The sequence below is a fragment of the Podarcis cretensis genome (assembly GCF_951804945.1).
Source record: "Podarcis cretensis genome assembly, chromosome: 14".
NCBI lineage: Eukaryota > Metazoa > Chordata > Lepidosauria > Squamata > Lacertidae > Podarcis > Podarcis cretensis.
In genome coordinates, this window is record NC_137183.1 from 12,490,069 (window position 1) to 12,507,461 (window position 17,393).

At 46.3% G+C, this 17,393-nt stretch overlaps 1 protein-coding gene across 7 annotated transcripts in view; it reads right to left on the reverse strand.

Annotated features, from left to right (window-relative positions):
- DMXL2 (Dmx like 2) overlaps positions 1-17,393 on the reverse strand; it is a 107,353-nt gene that overhangs the window by 63,178 nt on the left and 26,782 nt on the right. For all 7 annotated transcript variants that reach the window (XM_079953088.1, XM_079953087.1, XM_079953090.1 and 4 more), the window contains exons 7-13: positions 14,035-14,213; positions 12,550-12,739; positions 8,824-8,998; positions 5,715-5,957; positions 2,966-3,243; positions 2,059-2,752; positions 54-175 (exon numbers count right to left, since the gene is read on the reverse strand). In XM_079953088.1, the coding sequence (XP_079809214.1) occupies positions 54-175; positions 2,059-2,752; positions 2,966-3,243; positions 5,715-5,957; positions 8,824-8,998; positions 12,550-12,739; positions 14,035-14,213 (1,881 nt within the window). The remainder of the gene's footprint in view (positions 1-53; positions 176-2,058; positions 2,753-2,965; positions 3,244-5,714; positions 5,958-8,823; positions 8,999-12,549; positions 12,740-14,034; positions 14,214-17,393) is intronic.

Below are 17,393 nucleotides of genomic sequence, written 5' to 3' on the forward strand. Positions count from 1 at the left end.
GTAAATTTAATAAATGATAATAAAAATAAATAACAACAACAACAATTTCTTACAGAGGATCCTGGGTCGCTCAGTTCATCCAAAAGTTTCCGTGCATCCACCACAGCTTGGTATAGCCTCAGGTTTTTGCCATCCGATGCCACGAAGCAAGCACTTGCAGAATTGCAGTAGGTACCTAATTTAAAGGCAGGTGTCAGTTTTTTACATTTAACGTAAGCTGTTTGTTTTAGCAGTTATGGTTGGAGCGGCATTAAGCAGTTTCGTCATATTCCACCAAAGTGACAAATCCCGTGTCTGGGGAAGTTTTTAATATTTAATGCTGTCTTGTTTTTAACACTTGATTGGGAGCTGCCCAGAGTGGCTGGGGAAACTCAGCCAGATGGGCGGGGTATAAATAATAAATTATTATTATTATTATTATTATTATTATTAGGAATGTTGCTACGGTCTCGCAACTTCTAGCTGAGTTTGAAATAAGGCTGTTTTGGGGAGACCACCAGGGGGCGCGTTGGAAGATGGCCGACAATAACATCTCTCTGACCCACACGAGGTAGTTTAGGGGCTGCTATGGGAAGTAGGCAGCCTTCCCTCCCACCAGGAGATGGTGGGACCCTGTCTTGCCAGCGGTGTTCATAATGCACCCCCTGATCCGAGAGATGGGGGTGCAGAACACTTGGCACGAGCCCTCGGTGAAGTCAGCTCTTCCTGACGCCGATTCCGATTAGCGCGTGCTGGTTGCTTCAGTCTGGATTTATAATTGGAAACAGATGATTGGAAATGAACCTGAAGCACATATATCAAGCAAAGTTCGACGATAAGACTGCTGAATAATGGATCTCTGCGACTGAGAGCGACGGACGGATAAGTAAATCTTTTCATATGACATCACTAAGAGACTGTGTGTTTGGAATGAAGGGGGGTGGAGGAAAAACTCTTTTTTCTCTATGTGATATGAAGTGATAAGAATAATCCTCCACTCCAGAAAGAAACAAGATCGTTGCGCTTTTTTAAGAAGCATAAGCAGAAGTTTAAGAGCTGTGTGGGAGATGGAAAAAAGATCGGTGGACGCTGAAGAATATTTATGACGCAGTCAAAAAATGGCGTCTTGCCAAGACAGGCTGCAGGAGAAAAGAGAAAGACGGGGGCGGAGATTCAGGAATGCATGAAGGAGAAGGAGTTTGAAACTGAAGTTTGACCTGACAGAGCCCCCTGATCTATTTGATTTATTCTGCTAGCCTGGAAAAATAAAGGACAATGATGATTAATTTTGTCTACGGAGGTGCTGAACAGGGCGGTCCTGGACTAAACCCACACAGAGAGAGAAACCAGCTTTCAGTCGGCTTATGAGAATCATCAGAGATCGCAAAGAAAGGAATACGATAACAACAAGATGAAGAAAATATACAAAGAACTATCTGGTCTGAACTGGATAGAACTGATTAATGAATGCAGTAAAATAAGTGAAGTCTGGAAATAGCCGGAATTTTGGACTCGTGCGGAGCTTGATATATGGGTACTCCCAAAAAATTAAAAAATATGGCTGTATAATTTGGAACCAATGTGATTTGAATAATATGATGTGATTGGCCTGTCAATAAAAAATTATTTAAAAAAAAAATGAAATAAGGTTGTTTTGCAGGATGTGCTTGTCTACGCCCTTCCAACATTTAACAGATGAAAATGGGGAAACCGTATCCGTTGCAATTAACACATCTAAGTTAGCCCTGTCCATTGGTCAACCTGTGTAAAACTTAGCTGGATACAACCTGATGACTCAAAGAGAGGCACAATCGCCACACCATAGACCCATTTTCTGTGCTAATTGCTTGCTATGCCGCTCAAACACCCAGGGAAATAAAACTTTCAGCTAGAAGGGTTTACCTTTTCATATAACTTCCGAACTAAAATACAGAAGAGCATTCCCCCAAGGGGGGACTAAAATAAGAAGAAATATTTCTGGAAGTCGGGCAAAGTCATGGCTCATAAAGGTTATCTTCTTTTTTAAAAAACGAAACCTGGCTTCTGTCAAGTTTTATTGTATACAACAACAGCACTCACCGAGACAATAGCTAGGAATAAGAGTTGGGAGCCAGGCCACATTGGAGAAGGCAGAGGTATGGAGAGAATTGATACGAGCCAATTCCGATACTCCACCCGTGTACGACAAAGGACCAATGGGGTCCACGCGCCACAGAATCAGCTCGCTGTAGATGGCGTTTGGATCGTGGAACGTAAGCGTCGCTGCGTTCCTAAACTGCTGCCTGGAAGAACCTTTCAGGTGCCTCATGGGGTCCATCATTTTGTTCAAGCCATCAGAGTCCCATGGCTGATCGGCCTCCGGGGTCCGCAGGGTGTTGTGGTGGGAAGACGTCAACAGCAGCGGGAGAACCGAGTGGCAAGCGAGGTCGTTGAGATGAAAGCGGTGCCCACAGTACCTAAACTTGTGGGTGACTGTGTGCACCGTTGTGAAAGCAGACTTGTCCGCAAAAGAAACCGCCCACTGGTTAAGCGAGCCGTCTATGTGCTTAGAAACCATCATGACTGTGGGCACCGTGATGTTCGCGTTGAAGCTGTCCTGGGAGCATCCCGGCCTCCATCCAGACAGGCTGTCGGAAATGCTAGTTCTCTTCTGGAGCAGCGCCTCGCTGATTTCTTTCGCGGACGTAGTGCAGGCGTACATCATGATGTTTTTGCTAAGGGAGCTGGCGTCGCCGGACGGAAACGCAACCGGGATCTGAGAAGAAAATGAAACCTAGAGGAAAGGGAAGGAAATAGGGCAAATGTGTTAAGGCAAATAGTAATATTTTGATAGGAAAAGTCCCAATTTCCCCCTGCCCCAAGTATATGTCTAGCCAGTGGTGCCTCAGTTGTCAAACGTATCCTTTCCGGAAGACCATTCGACTTCCGAAATGTTCGACAACCGAGGCGCAAAGGGCCACCTGCAGTTTCCATTGAAACACTATACCTGAACTTGCCGAAAGATGCCTGGATTATACTCATCCAAATATTTCACGTGCCACACTAGAAAGGTGCCGTCCACAGGATGGATGGTAAAGAGCATGTCTGGGTTCTTGTTCCATTCTTTAAGGAGCAATTCAATTTTCCTATCTAACAAGACAGTGGGAAGCGGCATGGGCGAGGCAGCTGGTGAAAGGATTTTGGGGCTCCCTTCTCTTTCCCCATCTTCATGTTCTGAGGATCCCGTGCCAGTCCCCGTCTCAGACTCTCTATCTAGAGACAACTCTGGAATCAAAGGTAAAATACATGAAGCAGATGCATTGGACCAGTTTGCACATCAAAGTATTTTTTTTACCCTCCAAGATAAATATAACTTGTGTTTTATTTATATGTTAGACTAGTGTTTCCCAACCTTGGGTCTCCAGCTGTTTTTGCACTACAACTCCCATCATCCCTAGCTAGCAAGACCAGTGGTCAGGAATGATGGGAACTGTAGTCCAAAAGCAGCTGGAGACCCAGGGTTGGGAAACACTGTGTTAGACTGTCTACTGTGTATTTTAGACCAGGGTTTCCCAAACTTGTTTCCAGCTGTTGTTGGGCTACAACCTCCATCATGCCTAGCTAGCAGGACCAGTGGTCAGGGATGATGGGAATTGTAGTCCCAAAAAATAGCTGGAGGCCCAAATTTGGGAAGTCCTGTTTTAGACTGCCTACTGTAAACCACTTAAATGATTTTTTGCTGTAGTAATAAGCAGTATACAGTGGTACCTCGGGTTACAGACGCTTCAGGTTACAGATTCCGCTAACCCAAAAATAGTACCTCGTGTTAAGAACTTTGCTTCAGGGTGAGAAGCAGGAGGCCCCATTAGCTAAAGTGGTGTTTCAGGTTAAGAACAGTTTCAGATTAAGTACGGACCCCTGGAACGAATTAAGTACTTAACCTGAGGTAAAAGGTAAAGGTAAAGGTACCCCTGCCCATACGGGCCAGTCTTGACAGACTCTGGGGTTGTGTGCCCATCTCACTTAAGAGGCCAGGGGCCAGCGCTGTCCGGAGACACTTCCGGGTCACGTGGCCAGCGTGACATCGCTGCTCTGGCGAGCCAGAGCCGCACACGGAAACACCGTTTACCTTCCCGCTGGTAAGCGGTCCCTATTTATCTACTTGCACCCGGAGGTGCTTTCGAACTGCTAGGTTGGCAGGCGCTGGGACCGAGCAGCGGGAGCGCACCCCGCCGCAGGGATTCGAACCGCCGACCTTTCGATCGGCAAGTCCTAGGCGCTGAGGCTTTAACCCACAGCGCCACCTGCGTCCCTGAGGTACCACTGTACAAATAAAACAACTGTGTACAAACCAACAGTATGCAAATAAAAGAGGAGTAAGGAACCTGTGCCCCTCCAGATGCTGCTAGACTCCAGATGTCTTCTATGCCACTTGAAGACCTCTAGGTCATGAGCAACTAGAAGGTCTAATAAAAAGCAGCAACTGCAGTCAGCCCGGGCCAACGGACAGGGATGATGGTAGCTGTCGTTCAACAGCAACCAGAGAGCCATAGGTTTCTCATCCCTGGTTTAAAAACAAGCCATGTTTTAGCGTGAAGAAGGAGCGGGCTTGTGCTTACTGCTCAGAAGTTCTCACAGCACTCCAAACCCGCTGCTGCCACAGGCAAAACAAAACAGAGCCTGGTTTGTTGTGTCATCTGAACCTGGGTTGATGGTTTGTTTCACCCAAACCATGAGTGGTAAGGCAAACCCTGCTGCTAGTCGCTGCTAGTCACTGATACTAAGAAGAAGAAGAAGAAGAAGGGGAGGAGGAGGAGTAGTTTGGATTTGATATCCCGTTTTATCACTACCCTAAGGCGTCTCAAAGCGGCTAACAATCTCCTTTCCCTTCCTCCCCCACAACAAACACTCTGTGAGGTGAGTGGGGCTGAGAGGCTTCAGAGAAGTGTGACTGGCCCAAGGTCACCCAGCAGCTGCATGTGGAGGAGTGGGGACACGAACCCGGTTCACCAGATTATGAGTCCACCACTCTTAACCACTGCACCACACTGGCTCTCCTGAGGTAGATGGGTCAGTGGCCTGACTCAGTATAAGACAGCTTCCGGTGCTCCTTGGCAACATTTTGTGGTCCCCTAGTTCCTTCCCTTACCAACTATGAGCTGGGGATAGTGAACAGTTGCAGAACGACCTGGTCTAGCTGCTCATGTGCTGCTACCTACAAATTAGGAAGTCTTTCTCTTTTAGAGGAAAATATTCTGTGTAGACTGTACCAAACTACCCTTCTGACAACGAAACAGCATGCATGAGGCACAGTACAGTGGAACCTAGGTTCTCGAACGCTTTGGAACTCAAACATTTCGGCTCCCAAACGCCAAAAACCCAGAACTAAGTGTTCTGGTTTTTGAACGTTTTTCAGAAGCCGAACGTCCGATGCAGCTGTCGGTTACTGTGTCCGGGGCGCCTGCACCAATCAGAAGCCGCGACTTGGTTTTCGAACGTCGAACGGACTTCCAGAACGTATTACGTTCGAGAACCAAAGTACCACTGTACATCATTTTGAAAGGAAGAAAAGAGTCTTTGTTACATCTCTCAAGTCATTTACAAGAATTGCTATAGGATGCTAACAGAAACATCCCACAAGTTGTGATGACTACCAGTTTGGACAGTTTTAAAAGAGGATTGGACAAATTTACCCACCCCCATTCTAAATACTCATCAAATGCAGACATCAAGGAAAAGGAAGCCATGCTACTAACCGTGATCAAGTTTCATCAGCAAACCTCTCTCCCTCTCCCTCTCTCTCTCTTCCTCTCCTTCCTCCTCGTCAGCATCTTCTTCTGCTTGTTTCATCTGTTGATCTGTAAGCTCTCGTAGGTGTTGCATAAAAATTTCAGTTGAGGATGTAAAATGGAATTCTTTGTTATTTAGCCAATGAACCACAAAGCCTTCGTTTCCTTCATCCAAGTGAAAAGCCGTCTTGAGCAAAGCTGGCGGAATGTCTGGGGAAACAAAACCATTTTCCCCCAAAGGAAAGAAGTCTAAGATATTTAAGAGATGATTTATATTTCTGCAGGAAAGTGGTCTTGCATAAATGACTGTAAAGTTGAGGAATAGAAGATGTGTGCTATGTAAGATGGAACTAATCCATAGCATGGAGGGTCATTCAAGAACTGTGGGCTTGGCAACTCTCTCTCGGCTTCATTTTCAGTTTGCAATTCAACAGGTAAAAGGTAAAGGTAAAGGACCCCTGACAGTTAAATCCAGTCACAAACGACTATGGGGTTGCGGCGCTCATCTCGCTTTCCTGGCTGAGGGAGCCAACATTTGTCTGCAGACAGTTTTTCTGGGTCATGTGGCCAGCATGATTAAACCGCTTCTGGTGAAACCAGAGCAGTGCACAGAAACGCCGTTTACCTTCCCGCCAGAGTGGTACCTATTTATCTACTTGCACTTTGACGTGCTTTTGAACTGCTAGGTTGGCAGGAGCAGGGACCGAGCAACGGAAGCTCACCCCGTCGTGGGGATTCAAACCGCCGACCTTCTGATCGGCTAGCCCTGGGCTCTGTGGTTTAGTCCACAGCGCCACCTGCGTCCCTTTTAATGTAATAGGTAAATATAGCTAATAATTGGTAAATAAATAATTGTTTTATTTGCATCTGTTCTCTAAACCAGAATCTGGAAATCCTCTTCTAATGTATGAATTCCTATTCTGGTCTGGAGGGCAAATACAAGCCAGAGTTTGCCAGAAAACTATGTGATGGAGAGCCGAGGAAGCATGCAAGCCTCCATCCAGAAGAATCAACTGAATAGCGCAATATTTCAGGACCCATCCTACTCCTGTACAGTGGTGCCTCGCAAGACGAAAAGAATCCGTTCCGCGATTCTCTTCGTCTAGCGGTTTTTTCGTCTTGCGAAGCAAGCCCATTGACGGCTTAGCGGATTAGTGCTATTAGCGGCTTAGCGGCTTTTAGCGGCTTATCAGCTTAGCGGATAAGCAGATAAGCGGCTTAGCGGCTTAGAAAAAGGGGGGGAAAGGGGGGGAAAGTCGGAAAAACTCGCAAGACATTTTCGTCTTGCGAAGCAAGCCCATAGGAAATTCGTTTTGCGAAGCACCCCCAAAACGGAAAACCCTTTCGTCTAGCGGGTTTTCCGTCTTGCGAGGCATTCGTCTTGCGGGGCACCACTGTATTGTCATTTGTTTCAGCTGTTTTTAATTCTGGATTTAAAATTGTTGCAATCCACACCAGAACCAGCTGGCAAAGGACTGGTAATAACAACAACAACAACAACAACAACAACAACAACAACAACAACAACAACACAGAAATAACTGCACAAAGGGTCCCTTAAATAAGCCGTGTTTCTAATGTGCACCACAGAAAGGAAATCCAAATATACATATGACAAAACATTTAGAACAGGCCAAGATAACATTTGTTAATGTGGGGGGAAAGTGCTTTCCAAGAAGTACAATTAACAATGTCACCATAAACACTGTTTTCTTTAAACATGCACAAGCTTCAGGCAAGGAGCCCAAAGCAAGGAAAACACACATCATCTTTCTTGGCATTTTCACACAGGACAATAGGGATGAAATAATTAATCTAATTCTTTCTAAGCCCACTTTGCTCCATTTCCACATTTAATTTATATAACTTATTTTTAGCTCTCCTCAGCCAACCCTCAAACTTACAATCTAGCAGACACAACACATAAGGAAAATGAATATTTGGGGGGGGGGGTGCGCACTTGTTACTTTAAGCTGAGAGCCACACATCAACTTTCAGGTAAGTGTGCTAAATGAAGGACAGATGAACTCCAAATCACACATTAGTCAAGCATGGGATAAATTCCAACTTGCACATTAGTTTAGGATAGGCTTTTCCAACCTGGTGAGCACTCCAAGGCCAAGTTCCTGGATTCCATCCCTACACCACTCAGCATGGTCATGCTGGCTGGGGCTGAGGGGAGTTGAGAGTCCAACATGGGTAGGCAACCTAAGGCCTGGGGGCTGGATCCGGCCCAATCGCCTTCTCAATCCGGCCTGCGGACGGTCCGGGAATCAGCATGTTTTTACATGAGTAGAATGTGTCCTTTTATTTAAAAGGCATCTCTGGGTTATTTGTCGGGCCTGCCTGGTGTTTTTACATGAGTCGAATGCGTGCTTTGATTTAAAATACATCCCTGGGTTATTTGTGGGGAATCAGAATTCATTATTTTCCCCAAAAAACATAGTCCAGCCCCACACGAGGTCTGAGGGATAGTGGACTGACCCCCTGCTGAAAAAGTTTGCTGACCCCTGGTCCAATAGGTAAAAGGTAAAGGACCCTGGACGGTTAAGTCCAGTCAAAGGTGACTATGGGGTTGCGGCGCTCATCTTGCTATCAGGCTGAGGGATCCGGCATTTGTCCACAGATAGCTTTCTGGGTCATGTGTCCAGCATGACTAAACCGCTTCTGGCGCAACAGGACACTGTGACAGAAACCAGAGCACACGGAAACACCATTTACCTTCCCGCTGCAGTGGTGTCTATTTATCTACTTACACTGGTGTGCTTTCGAACTGCTAGGTTGGCAGGCGCTGGGAGAGAGCAACGGGAGCTCACCCCGTTGTGGGGATTCGAACCGCCAACCTTCTGATCGGCAAGCCCAAGAGGCTCAGTGGTTTAGACCACAGTGCCACCTGTGTCCAGAGAGTCCAATAACCTCTGGGCAGCTCCACATTGGCGACGCCTAGTGAAGGCTGGCCTAGGAGGTACAGATCAGGTGAGTTTGCATTAGAATTTGGAAAGATTCCATTCCTCAAGGTCTCCCTCGGACAACCTGTGGACCAAGTTCCCAGGGAATGAATTGCTTCTCTTCTTACCTGTGTTCGGGTTGATGCTTGCAGTTATATGGAAATGGCAGAGCGCGTTAGCGTGGTGGGAAATGTGCCGCTGAACCTCGTGTGTTCCCAGCTGATCAGGGAGATCCTCAGTGTGAGTGATCAGTACGGAGGACCTTCGCTGACCCTTTCGCATGTTTTTCAAGTGATGAATTGTCTGAAGCAGGAGAAAGAGGGAGAGGGAGAGGGTGAGAGAGAGAGAGAGAGAGAGCGCACACACACATAAGGCTGGCCTATTATGAGGAGAACTCAACCATGGAAAACACAAATAGTTTGTGTTTCTAAAATTGGGCAGAACTAACAATAAATCCCTCACACTTCATTTCCTCTTCTAGTAGAAGAAACCTCTAAAAGCTTGGTACATGACTCATTTATATATATATATATATGTGTGTGTGTGTGTGTGTGTGTGTGTGTGTGTCTTTCATGAGATCTGTTCCATATGGTACTGAAATTAGGCCTTTAGTGTGCTGGCACCTACTTTGGAACTACTTTCAGATACATAATGTATTTAGAGTGTGATTTAATTGTAATATTAGCTATAAATGACCTACAATGAGGTCAAAAGGCAGCATATAGATTATTATTTTTTGGTAAGTAAACAAATTTAAACGTATGCTAAAAACAGAATGCAGTCATTGGGCTTTCCCCTTTAGGGTCTTGTCTGCACTGTGCACTTAAAACAGTACCATGCCACTCAGGGTATCCCCCAAAGAATTCTGGGAAGTGTAGTTTGCCAAGAGTGCTGAGAGTGGCCAGGACTTGCCCATTCCCCTCACAGAGCTATGATGATGATGATGGTGATGATGATGATGATGATGATAATAATAATAATAATAATAATAATAATAATTTATTTATTATTTATACCCCGCCCATCTGGCTGAGTTTCCCCAGCCACTCTGGGTGGCTTCCAATCAAGTGTTAAAAACAATACAGCATTAAATAGTAAAAAGTTCCCTAAACAGGGCTGCCTTCAGATGTCTTTTAAAGAGAAGATAGCTGCTTATTTCCTTCACATCTGAAGGGAGGGCGTTCCACAGGGTGGGTGCCACTACCGAGAAGGCCCTCTGTCTGGTTCCCTGTAACCTCACTTCTCGCAATGAGGGAACCGCCAGAAGGCCCTCGGTGCTGGATCTCAGTGTCCGGGCAGAACGATGGGGGTGGAGACGTTCCTTCAGGTATACAGGACTTTAAGGGCTTTAAAGGTCAGCACCAACACTTTGAATTGTGCTCTGAAACTTACCAATGCAGATCCCTCAGGACCAGTGTTATGTGGTCCCGGCGGCCACTTCCAGTCACCAGTCTAGCTGCCGCATTCTGGATTAATTGCAGGTCCAGGTCACCTTTAAAGGTAGCCCCACATAGTGCATTGTAGTAGTCCAAGCGGGAGATAACTAGAGCATGCACCACTCTGGTGAGACAGTCCGCAGGCAGGTAGGGTCTCAGCCTGCGTACCAGATGGAGCTGGTAGACAGCCGCCCTGGACACAGAATTAACTTGCACCTCCATGGACAGCTGTGAGTCCCAAATGACTCCCAGGCTGTGCACCTGGTCCTTCAGGGGCACAGTTACCCCATTCAAGACCAGTTCGCAGCGTGGTTTACCATCCAATCCCTTTTCCCAGGGAACTCTGGGTATCATAGCTCTATGAGGAGGACAAGGGTTTCCTAACAACTCTCAACACCCTTAGCAAACTGCACTTCTCAGGATTCTTTAAAGTGGCTTGATACTGCTTTAAATGTATAGTGCAGATGGGGCCTAAGATTCACATCCAGTTGTGTACTGATTTCTACTTTACAGGCCAACATGAACAGGCAGGAGTAGCTTTGTTGTTCTTTTGGGAGTGGGATGAAGGTATGCAGAAGCATTGCTTTGTCTCACAGCCACATATTTGTTGACTTTAACAGACCTAGCTCTCCAATGCTTTTACGGAAGGAGTTGGCAAACTTTTTCAGCCCTAGGGATCATACTTCGTCATAGGCAGCCTTGCAGGGACCACATGGCACTGGGGGCGGGGCCAGAGCCAAAGTGGGCGGAGCAACAGATGTGGCCATTGCACAGTAGGGTACATTCCAAGCATCCAGGCAAGCAGCAGAGATCATCACAGTTCAGTGACATAATCCCAGGCAAGCAAAAACACTTGAGGAAGGAACAGAGCACAGATGGGGGGGGGGGGGGCTTGGCCTGAGGAGAGTCCCGAGGGCCAGGCAGCGAGCCCTGCAGTGCCTGTATTTTGTGGGGAAAGGATGTTCCAGTCAAAATATAAAATTCCACGTTTGCTAGGTGAGCAAAGGGTTAAGACACATGGAATTCCCTGGAAATTCCTAGATGGCACTCTTGTGAGGTCATAGCCTCCACTTACCCTGGTGGAAAGGGTAACAATAGGAAGATAATCCTTATCACTTCCTCCCACCGGGTTCTCATCATGCAACTACTGTATAGGAATTGAATACAAGGTCTGTGTGTTTCTGAGCGCAGGCACCATCTTTGCTCTAAACCAGAGATGTCCAATTCCCAAAAGACTGCAATCTACTCCCAGGCAAAAAAAATCTACCCATTTGGGAGGGAGTTCAGAGTTGTTGAGCTTTTTTTAGGGGGGGGGCAGGTCAAAGTTGTTGATAAGGATCCCATGATCGACCACGATCATCCGGGGATCGACCTGTTGATCGCGGTCAACCGGTTGGACACCCCTGATCTAAACCATGTACTTTGTAATTTAGAAGTATATTTTGCCTGATATTTTTCATTAAAAAAGATAATAATATTTTTTATTTGCTTTTCTGTTTTATCATATCAGCGATGTATACTGTGTTACAGTCGAACACATGGTAATAAGAAGAAAAGGAAAGAAAAAGCAGAAATATAAAATATACTGTCAGGGACTCAGCGGGAGCGCAGGGAGGAGAGGAGATGGAGAGCGAGGGGGAGCAATCCGAGGGCAGCGTAGGAGAAGATGACAGCAGCCCGATAGATTCCATGAGCCTCTCCAGCGAATCGGAAGATTCACAGAAGGGGGCGCCGATGGGCAGGGCAAGGGGGGACCCAAGGGGGACACCCCAGAAGCAAGGGGCCAGCGGGGACTCCCAGAGCAGCAGTTGGAAATCAGGACCAGCTTCCCCACCAGAGCGTAGTGGGGGGGAGGAGTCCCAGGTATCAGAGCCCACATATGCACCACCAGCGAGAGAAGATGAGTCAGGGTTGGCCACGCCTCCATCGGAGAGCGAGGGAACGGTCAAGAGGAAAGTTGCAGGCTGGGCGCGCGCGCCAAGTTCAAATGTACAGGCGAGCGGCACAGAAGGTAGCCCGGATAGGGAACCAGGTCCTAAAGCCCGCCGGAAGGAGGGGGAAGAATCATCAGGGTCAGCGTCAGAGGAGTCCAGGAAGGATGAAACCCTAGCGGGCAGGAGGGCCCAGAGGAGAAAGGAACTTAGGAAGAGGTGGAGCAAAGCGAGAGTCTTAAACTGGTGTGGAAGGGGCGGAGACTCAGACGGGACTTCGCCGGTCTAAGGTCGAGACGTAGAGCTGCACGCTGCGGCTTTAAAATGGAAACTGAACCTCAATAAAGACTTTTGTACATAACTACAGCCTAGCGTTGGTCCTCTGTGAGCTGGGACCTGGAGGCAGCTCTGACATATACGTATGTGAATTCTAAAGCTCAAGGCATAAAAACGAGACTTGGGAAACGGGCTGCTTAGCTCGCCGTACCTCTAAAGCATGCTGGATGTTGTCCTTGTGCCTTCCGGAACGGGAGAAGCTGCTGCTGCTGCTAATGCTGGAAGTGCTGGTCTCGCAAATCTGCTCCCCCAGAAGGCTGTCTTCGGGTAACAAGGTCTCTGCCCACAGCCGGCAAATACCATCAAGGCAGGAAGTAAGCAGCACGTTGCAAACAGACCCCCTAAAGGCAATGCAAAAAGGGATATTGGCACTTGTAGCTTAAAGGTTCACAGAATTGGGGGAAGTACTGAGTGTAAGATGGATGTTTGAAACAAGACATGGGACCTGTAGCAAAAGGTTGCAGCGTAGCCCTCCCCTCCTAAAAGTTGCTCTCCCCACCCACACTGTTAAATCTACATTCCCTTGTTACTGAGCATGCACAATCCTTATTGGACATGGGGCTGGTTTCTGGGTTCCTCTGAGCATGCCATCACCTTTCTTGCTCCTGACCACTGGTCCTGTTAGCTAGGGATGATGGGAGTTGTAGTCCCAAAACATTTGGAAGGCGAAGTTTGCCTATGCCTGCCTTAGAGGCTCCAATCCTGTCAGCATTCATCAGCTGTGTTTGCTATTAGGAGTGATGTTTCATAATAGTGTCCCAGTGTCCCAATCGTGCTTAGATCTAACCACCGATAAATTATTGCAAAAATGCAAAGAACAGTGGAGCTCATTTCACTCCTTTCTTCTCCCTTCCAGTCCAAACTACCACTCTCTACCTGCCCCCGCCCCCCGAAAAAACAAAACCCAAGAACAGCAGCCAATTCAGGGAAAGCTACTTCTAAAACTGATGGAAGTTTTCCAAAGCAGTCTCTGGTGCTACATGAGGACCAGCCATTAACAAATATACACAGCTTCAGTACTCTTACTTGTGAAGCCATAAAAGTAAATTTTAAAAAAAGTAAAGTCGCTTTTTTTAAAAAATGCAACTAGGCTTTCACAAGTCCCTTGCATCTAGCTAAGGATGCAATCCTTGCACTCTTCCTCGTGAGTAAACCTCACTGAGCCAAGTGAGACTTATTTCTGAGTAAACATGAATAGGATCTGTAAGGAAGCTCATTGGACCCTGGCCTGGGACTCTCTGCATTACCTGCCTAACCTTTCTATACAAGATACAGTGGAACCTCGGTTTTCAAATGTAATCCATTCTGGAAGACCGTTCGACTTCCAAAACGTTCAAAAACCAAGGATCAATGGGCTGGCTGCAAAGTCAATGGGGGGGAAAAGGAAAAACTTGCCTCGGAAGCCATTTGACGTGTTCGAAAGCGGAAGCAATTATTTATGGGTTTTTGGCATTCGGGTTCTGAATTATTCGGCTTCCGAGACGCTCGAAAACCGAGGTTCCGCTGTAATTCCCTTGCACGGACTCCCTAATTTATGGCATGCAAACTGTAAAATTAATGTGTGACAGTTGCCTATGTTTTTGCACTCAGGTTTGAACCTGTTTTTAGAGGCGGGGAAGGAGGAGCGATTTCAAACCTGGGCATAAACTTGCTTGTGTTTCTCCACGAAAATCCCGTCACCGATCGAGGATGTGCCAGATACACAAAGGCGAAATGAACCGGTGTGGAAGTCCTTCTGGCTTCCTCACTCTCTTGGGGGAGAAGAGAGGATTTCCAACCAGTCATCGGATACCAGACTTTTAACAGACAATCATCCTAAACAAACCAACACATAGCAAATTGACAGTGTACGTGCATAATTACAGTTGTGGTTTTTTTAAAAAAAACAGCTGCAGGAAATTAGATTAGAGCTGTAGTGATGTGAGAAGGAGGAAGGGTCCTAGCTCAGCTGATGTTCTTGCATGTAGAAGGTCCCAGGTTCAATTGCTAGGGTTTGCAGATAGGACTTGGAGAAACTTGCCTGAAACCCTCAAGAGCTGCTTCCCATCAGTGAATATATTGCTTCCTACATGGTGGGCACAGCTGAACACTTCTCCCCATACTGTTGTCTTAATTGAGATCCAACACCAAAATGACAATTAGCCAATATAAATAATATCACCAGTTCTGCCTTGGTTTTGCAGCAGACAAAATGGTCTTCTGAAGACCATTGTTTGCATTAATTAAGTCTATTATTGTTACCTATGGAATATATTTTAACAAGTGAACTATCCACAGTAGTGTGTTTGCCAATGTTGCACTTAAAGGGTTTGGATAACTAATATAAGGTGATGAACACATTACATGAAACGTTAATCACTTAACTATTTGTTTGGGCAAGATTGAAACCACAGATTACATTGTTCAACACAAGAGGGACAAGGGACTGGTGGTCTTTCTCAATTCTCTTTTTTTCTATTCATGAAGAACCAATAAACCTTGAAGGATCAACGAGAGACAATGAGAATGGGCCTCACTGCACCTTGTACTTAACTGCCTTAACCTGAGTCAGACCAAAGGTCCATCTTGCTCAGCAATTTACACCAGGGTGACCAAAATGAATATATATAAGGCTACTGGGCGGTGCTTGCTGAGACTGATGGGAGTTGTAGTTCACAAAAGATTGGCCAGTCTGGCCAGGTAAGGCTATCATGTGACCATTATCAGTATCCTGCCAGAAAGGATTTGTGCTGTAGCCTGACCCCTGTGATGTATTTCTGCTGTAGACCTGCCTCCTTCTGTGATGTATGTATGACGTTTTGGGAGGTGGTCTCTGGCTATAGGGTGGTCAACTTCAAAAGTCTATATAAGGGCTTGTGCACCACTGTTCTTGGTCCCTCCTGCCTCCTGCGTGTGGGGGGAGCACCTGTTGCAACAGTTAATAACAGGCTTACTAGCTGCTTTGTTTCTCAATATTCTCTGGTTGGCCTCTGTTATTTTCTCCTTCCGATAGGGAACCTACTTAAGGACTCTATACAGGCTCTTAGATACCCCATAAGGGAAAAGGAGCAGTTTTTCTTACAACAGTTTTATAACACTGTGGAAGATTGAGGTTGAGTTTAGGAGCTTCTGCGAATAAAAGCAGACTGATCTACCGCCCTTCCTGTGAAAAAAGCAGGCTGATAGAGAGAGTGTTCCTGGAGCCCGGAGCCCATTGGCTCCCGTCCTTGGCCAGGCTCTGACCTCATAACCAGCTGTGGAATCCTGGGGAATGTTTTGTTTCCTAGGAGGCAGGTGAGTTATTTGAAAGGATCCCTGGGTCAGTTGAAAGCCAGTTGGTTCAGTTAGGAGCCTGTATAAAGCCGCAGACACGGGTTGGTGGCAGCGGGGAAGCAATCACAGTGGTGGCACAGGGATCAATAGACCGTCAAACGTCCGGGGACCCTGTGTTACCTACCTGAGGCTAGGTAATCACTTCACTTCTCTTCTTAGTTTCTTTACCAGCCTATACCTTCCTAATAACTTCTAACTGATTATCCCAACTGTCTATCTGACTCCTCTTAACAGATTCTCTCACTCTCTCACATCAAACTACAGTGGTGCCCCGCAAGACGAATGCCTCGGAAGACGAAAAACCCGCTAGACGAAAGGCTTTTCCGTTTTTCGAGGCGCTTCGCAAGACGAATTTCCCTATGGGCTTGCTTCGCAAGACGAAAACGTCTTGCGATTTTTTTCGCTTCCCCCCCTTTTTCTAAGCCGCTAAGCCGCTTTGCCGCTAAGCCACTAATAGGGTTGCTTCGCAAGACGAAAAAACCAAAATCTCTCTGGGCCTGGCAGAGAGAGTGTTCCTGGAGCCCAGAGCCCATTGGCTCCTGTCGTTGGCCAGGCTCTGACCTCACAACCAGCTGTGGAATCCTGGGGAATATTTTGTTTCCTAGGAGACCAGGTGAGTTGCTTGAAAGGATCCCTGGGTCAGTTGAAAGCCCAGCCAGTTGGATCAGTTAGCAGCCATTCAGATCACTTCTTCTGTTCTTGTCTTGTCTTGAAAGCTGTTCAGATGGACTGACTGACTTTCTGGACATCTTCGGTTTTCTACGCCTATGGAACAATGTCCCGCTGGTTGTGCAGAAGGTAAAGTCATGGGAAAGAGGGGAGACATCCTGAAGATTCGTGCCCCCACCACATGCCCAGTTTTTAAAGATGGGATTTAGAAAGGTCAGATAAACTTGGTTATCTGACCTTTCTAAATCCCTTCTAAATCCCATGCTGGGTGTTATATGAGCCAGCAATTTTCCCAGAGAGTTTTCGGATGAATTTTGAGTTCCCTTTTTTGTCACCATCCAAATTGCTCAACCCTAAAATACTGGAGGACTGCAGGTTCCCTAGACTTAGAAGTAGCCAGAATAGAGCACACTCCAAGTTGCTGTTTGTTAACAGTTATAATGTTCAGTTATGATCTGTATACAGGTACAAGCAAATAAATTCTCCAGAAAAACATACATCAAGTGAAAATGGGGAAGAGCATCTCTAGAAATAGAACATAAATATCTCTCAGCCACATTTTAGTTAACAGCCAGCCTGCTTAGTGCACACACAGAACCGATACCATGTCTGGCAATAGAAAAGCCATTTTGAAGTCGTAAACCACAAATCATAGATTTACATCCACAACTGATCTGGCACAAATAGCACCTTAGGGATCGCTTTAGCTGCCTGCCCGCTCCCCCCCAAAAAAAATTAATTTTGCAGCTAAGTTTAGGAATTGCTGAGAAGATGGAAGCTAAGGTCATTATGTTGATCATATGAAATGATTATTAGATTGTACTTGCCAAAGAGATATTTAGTGCCCTTTGATACATCAAGTCACTTTCTTCTGAAACACAGATGCTCAGGGATCTAGTGCCCCCCCCCCTTAATCCATCTTCGTGCTCCATATTCTGCATTCCATATTCAGGCCCCAGGCCCACTGAATATATATATATATATATATATATATATATATATATATATATGTAT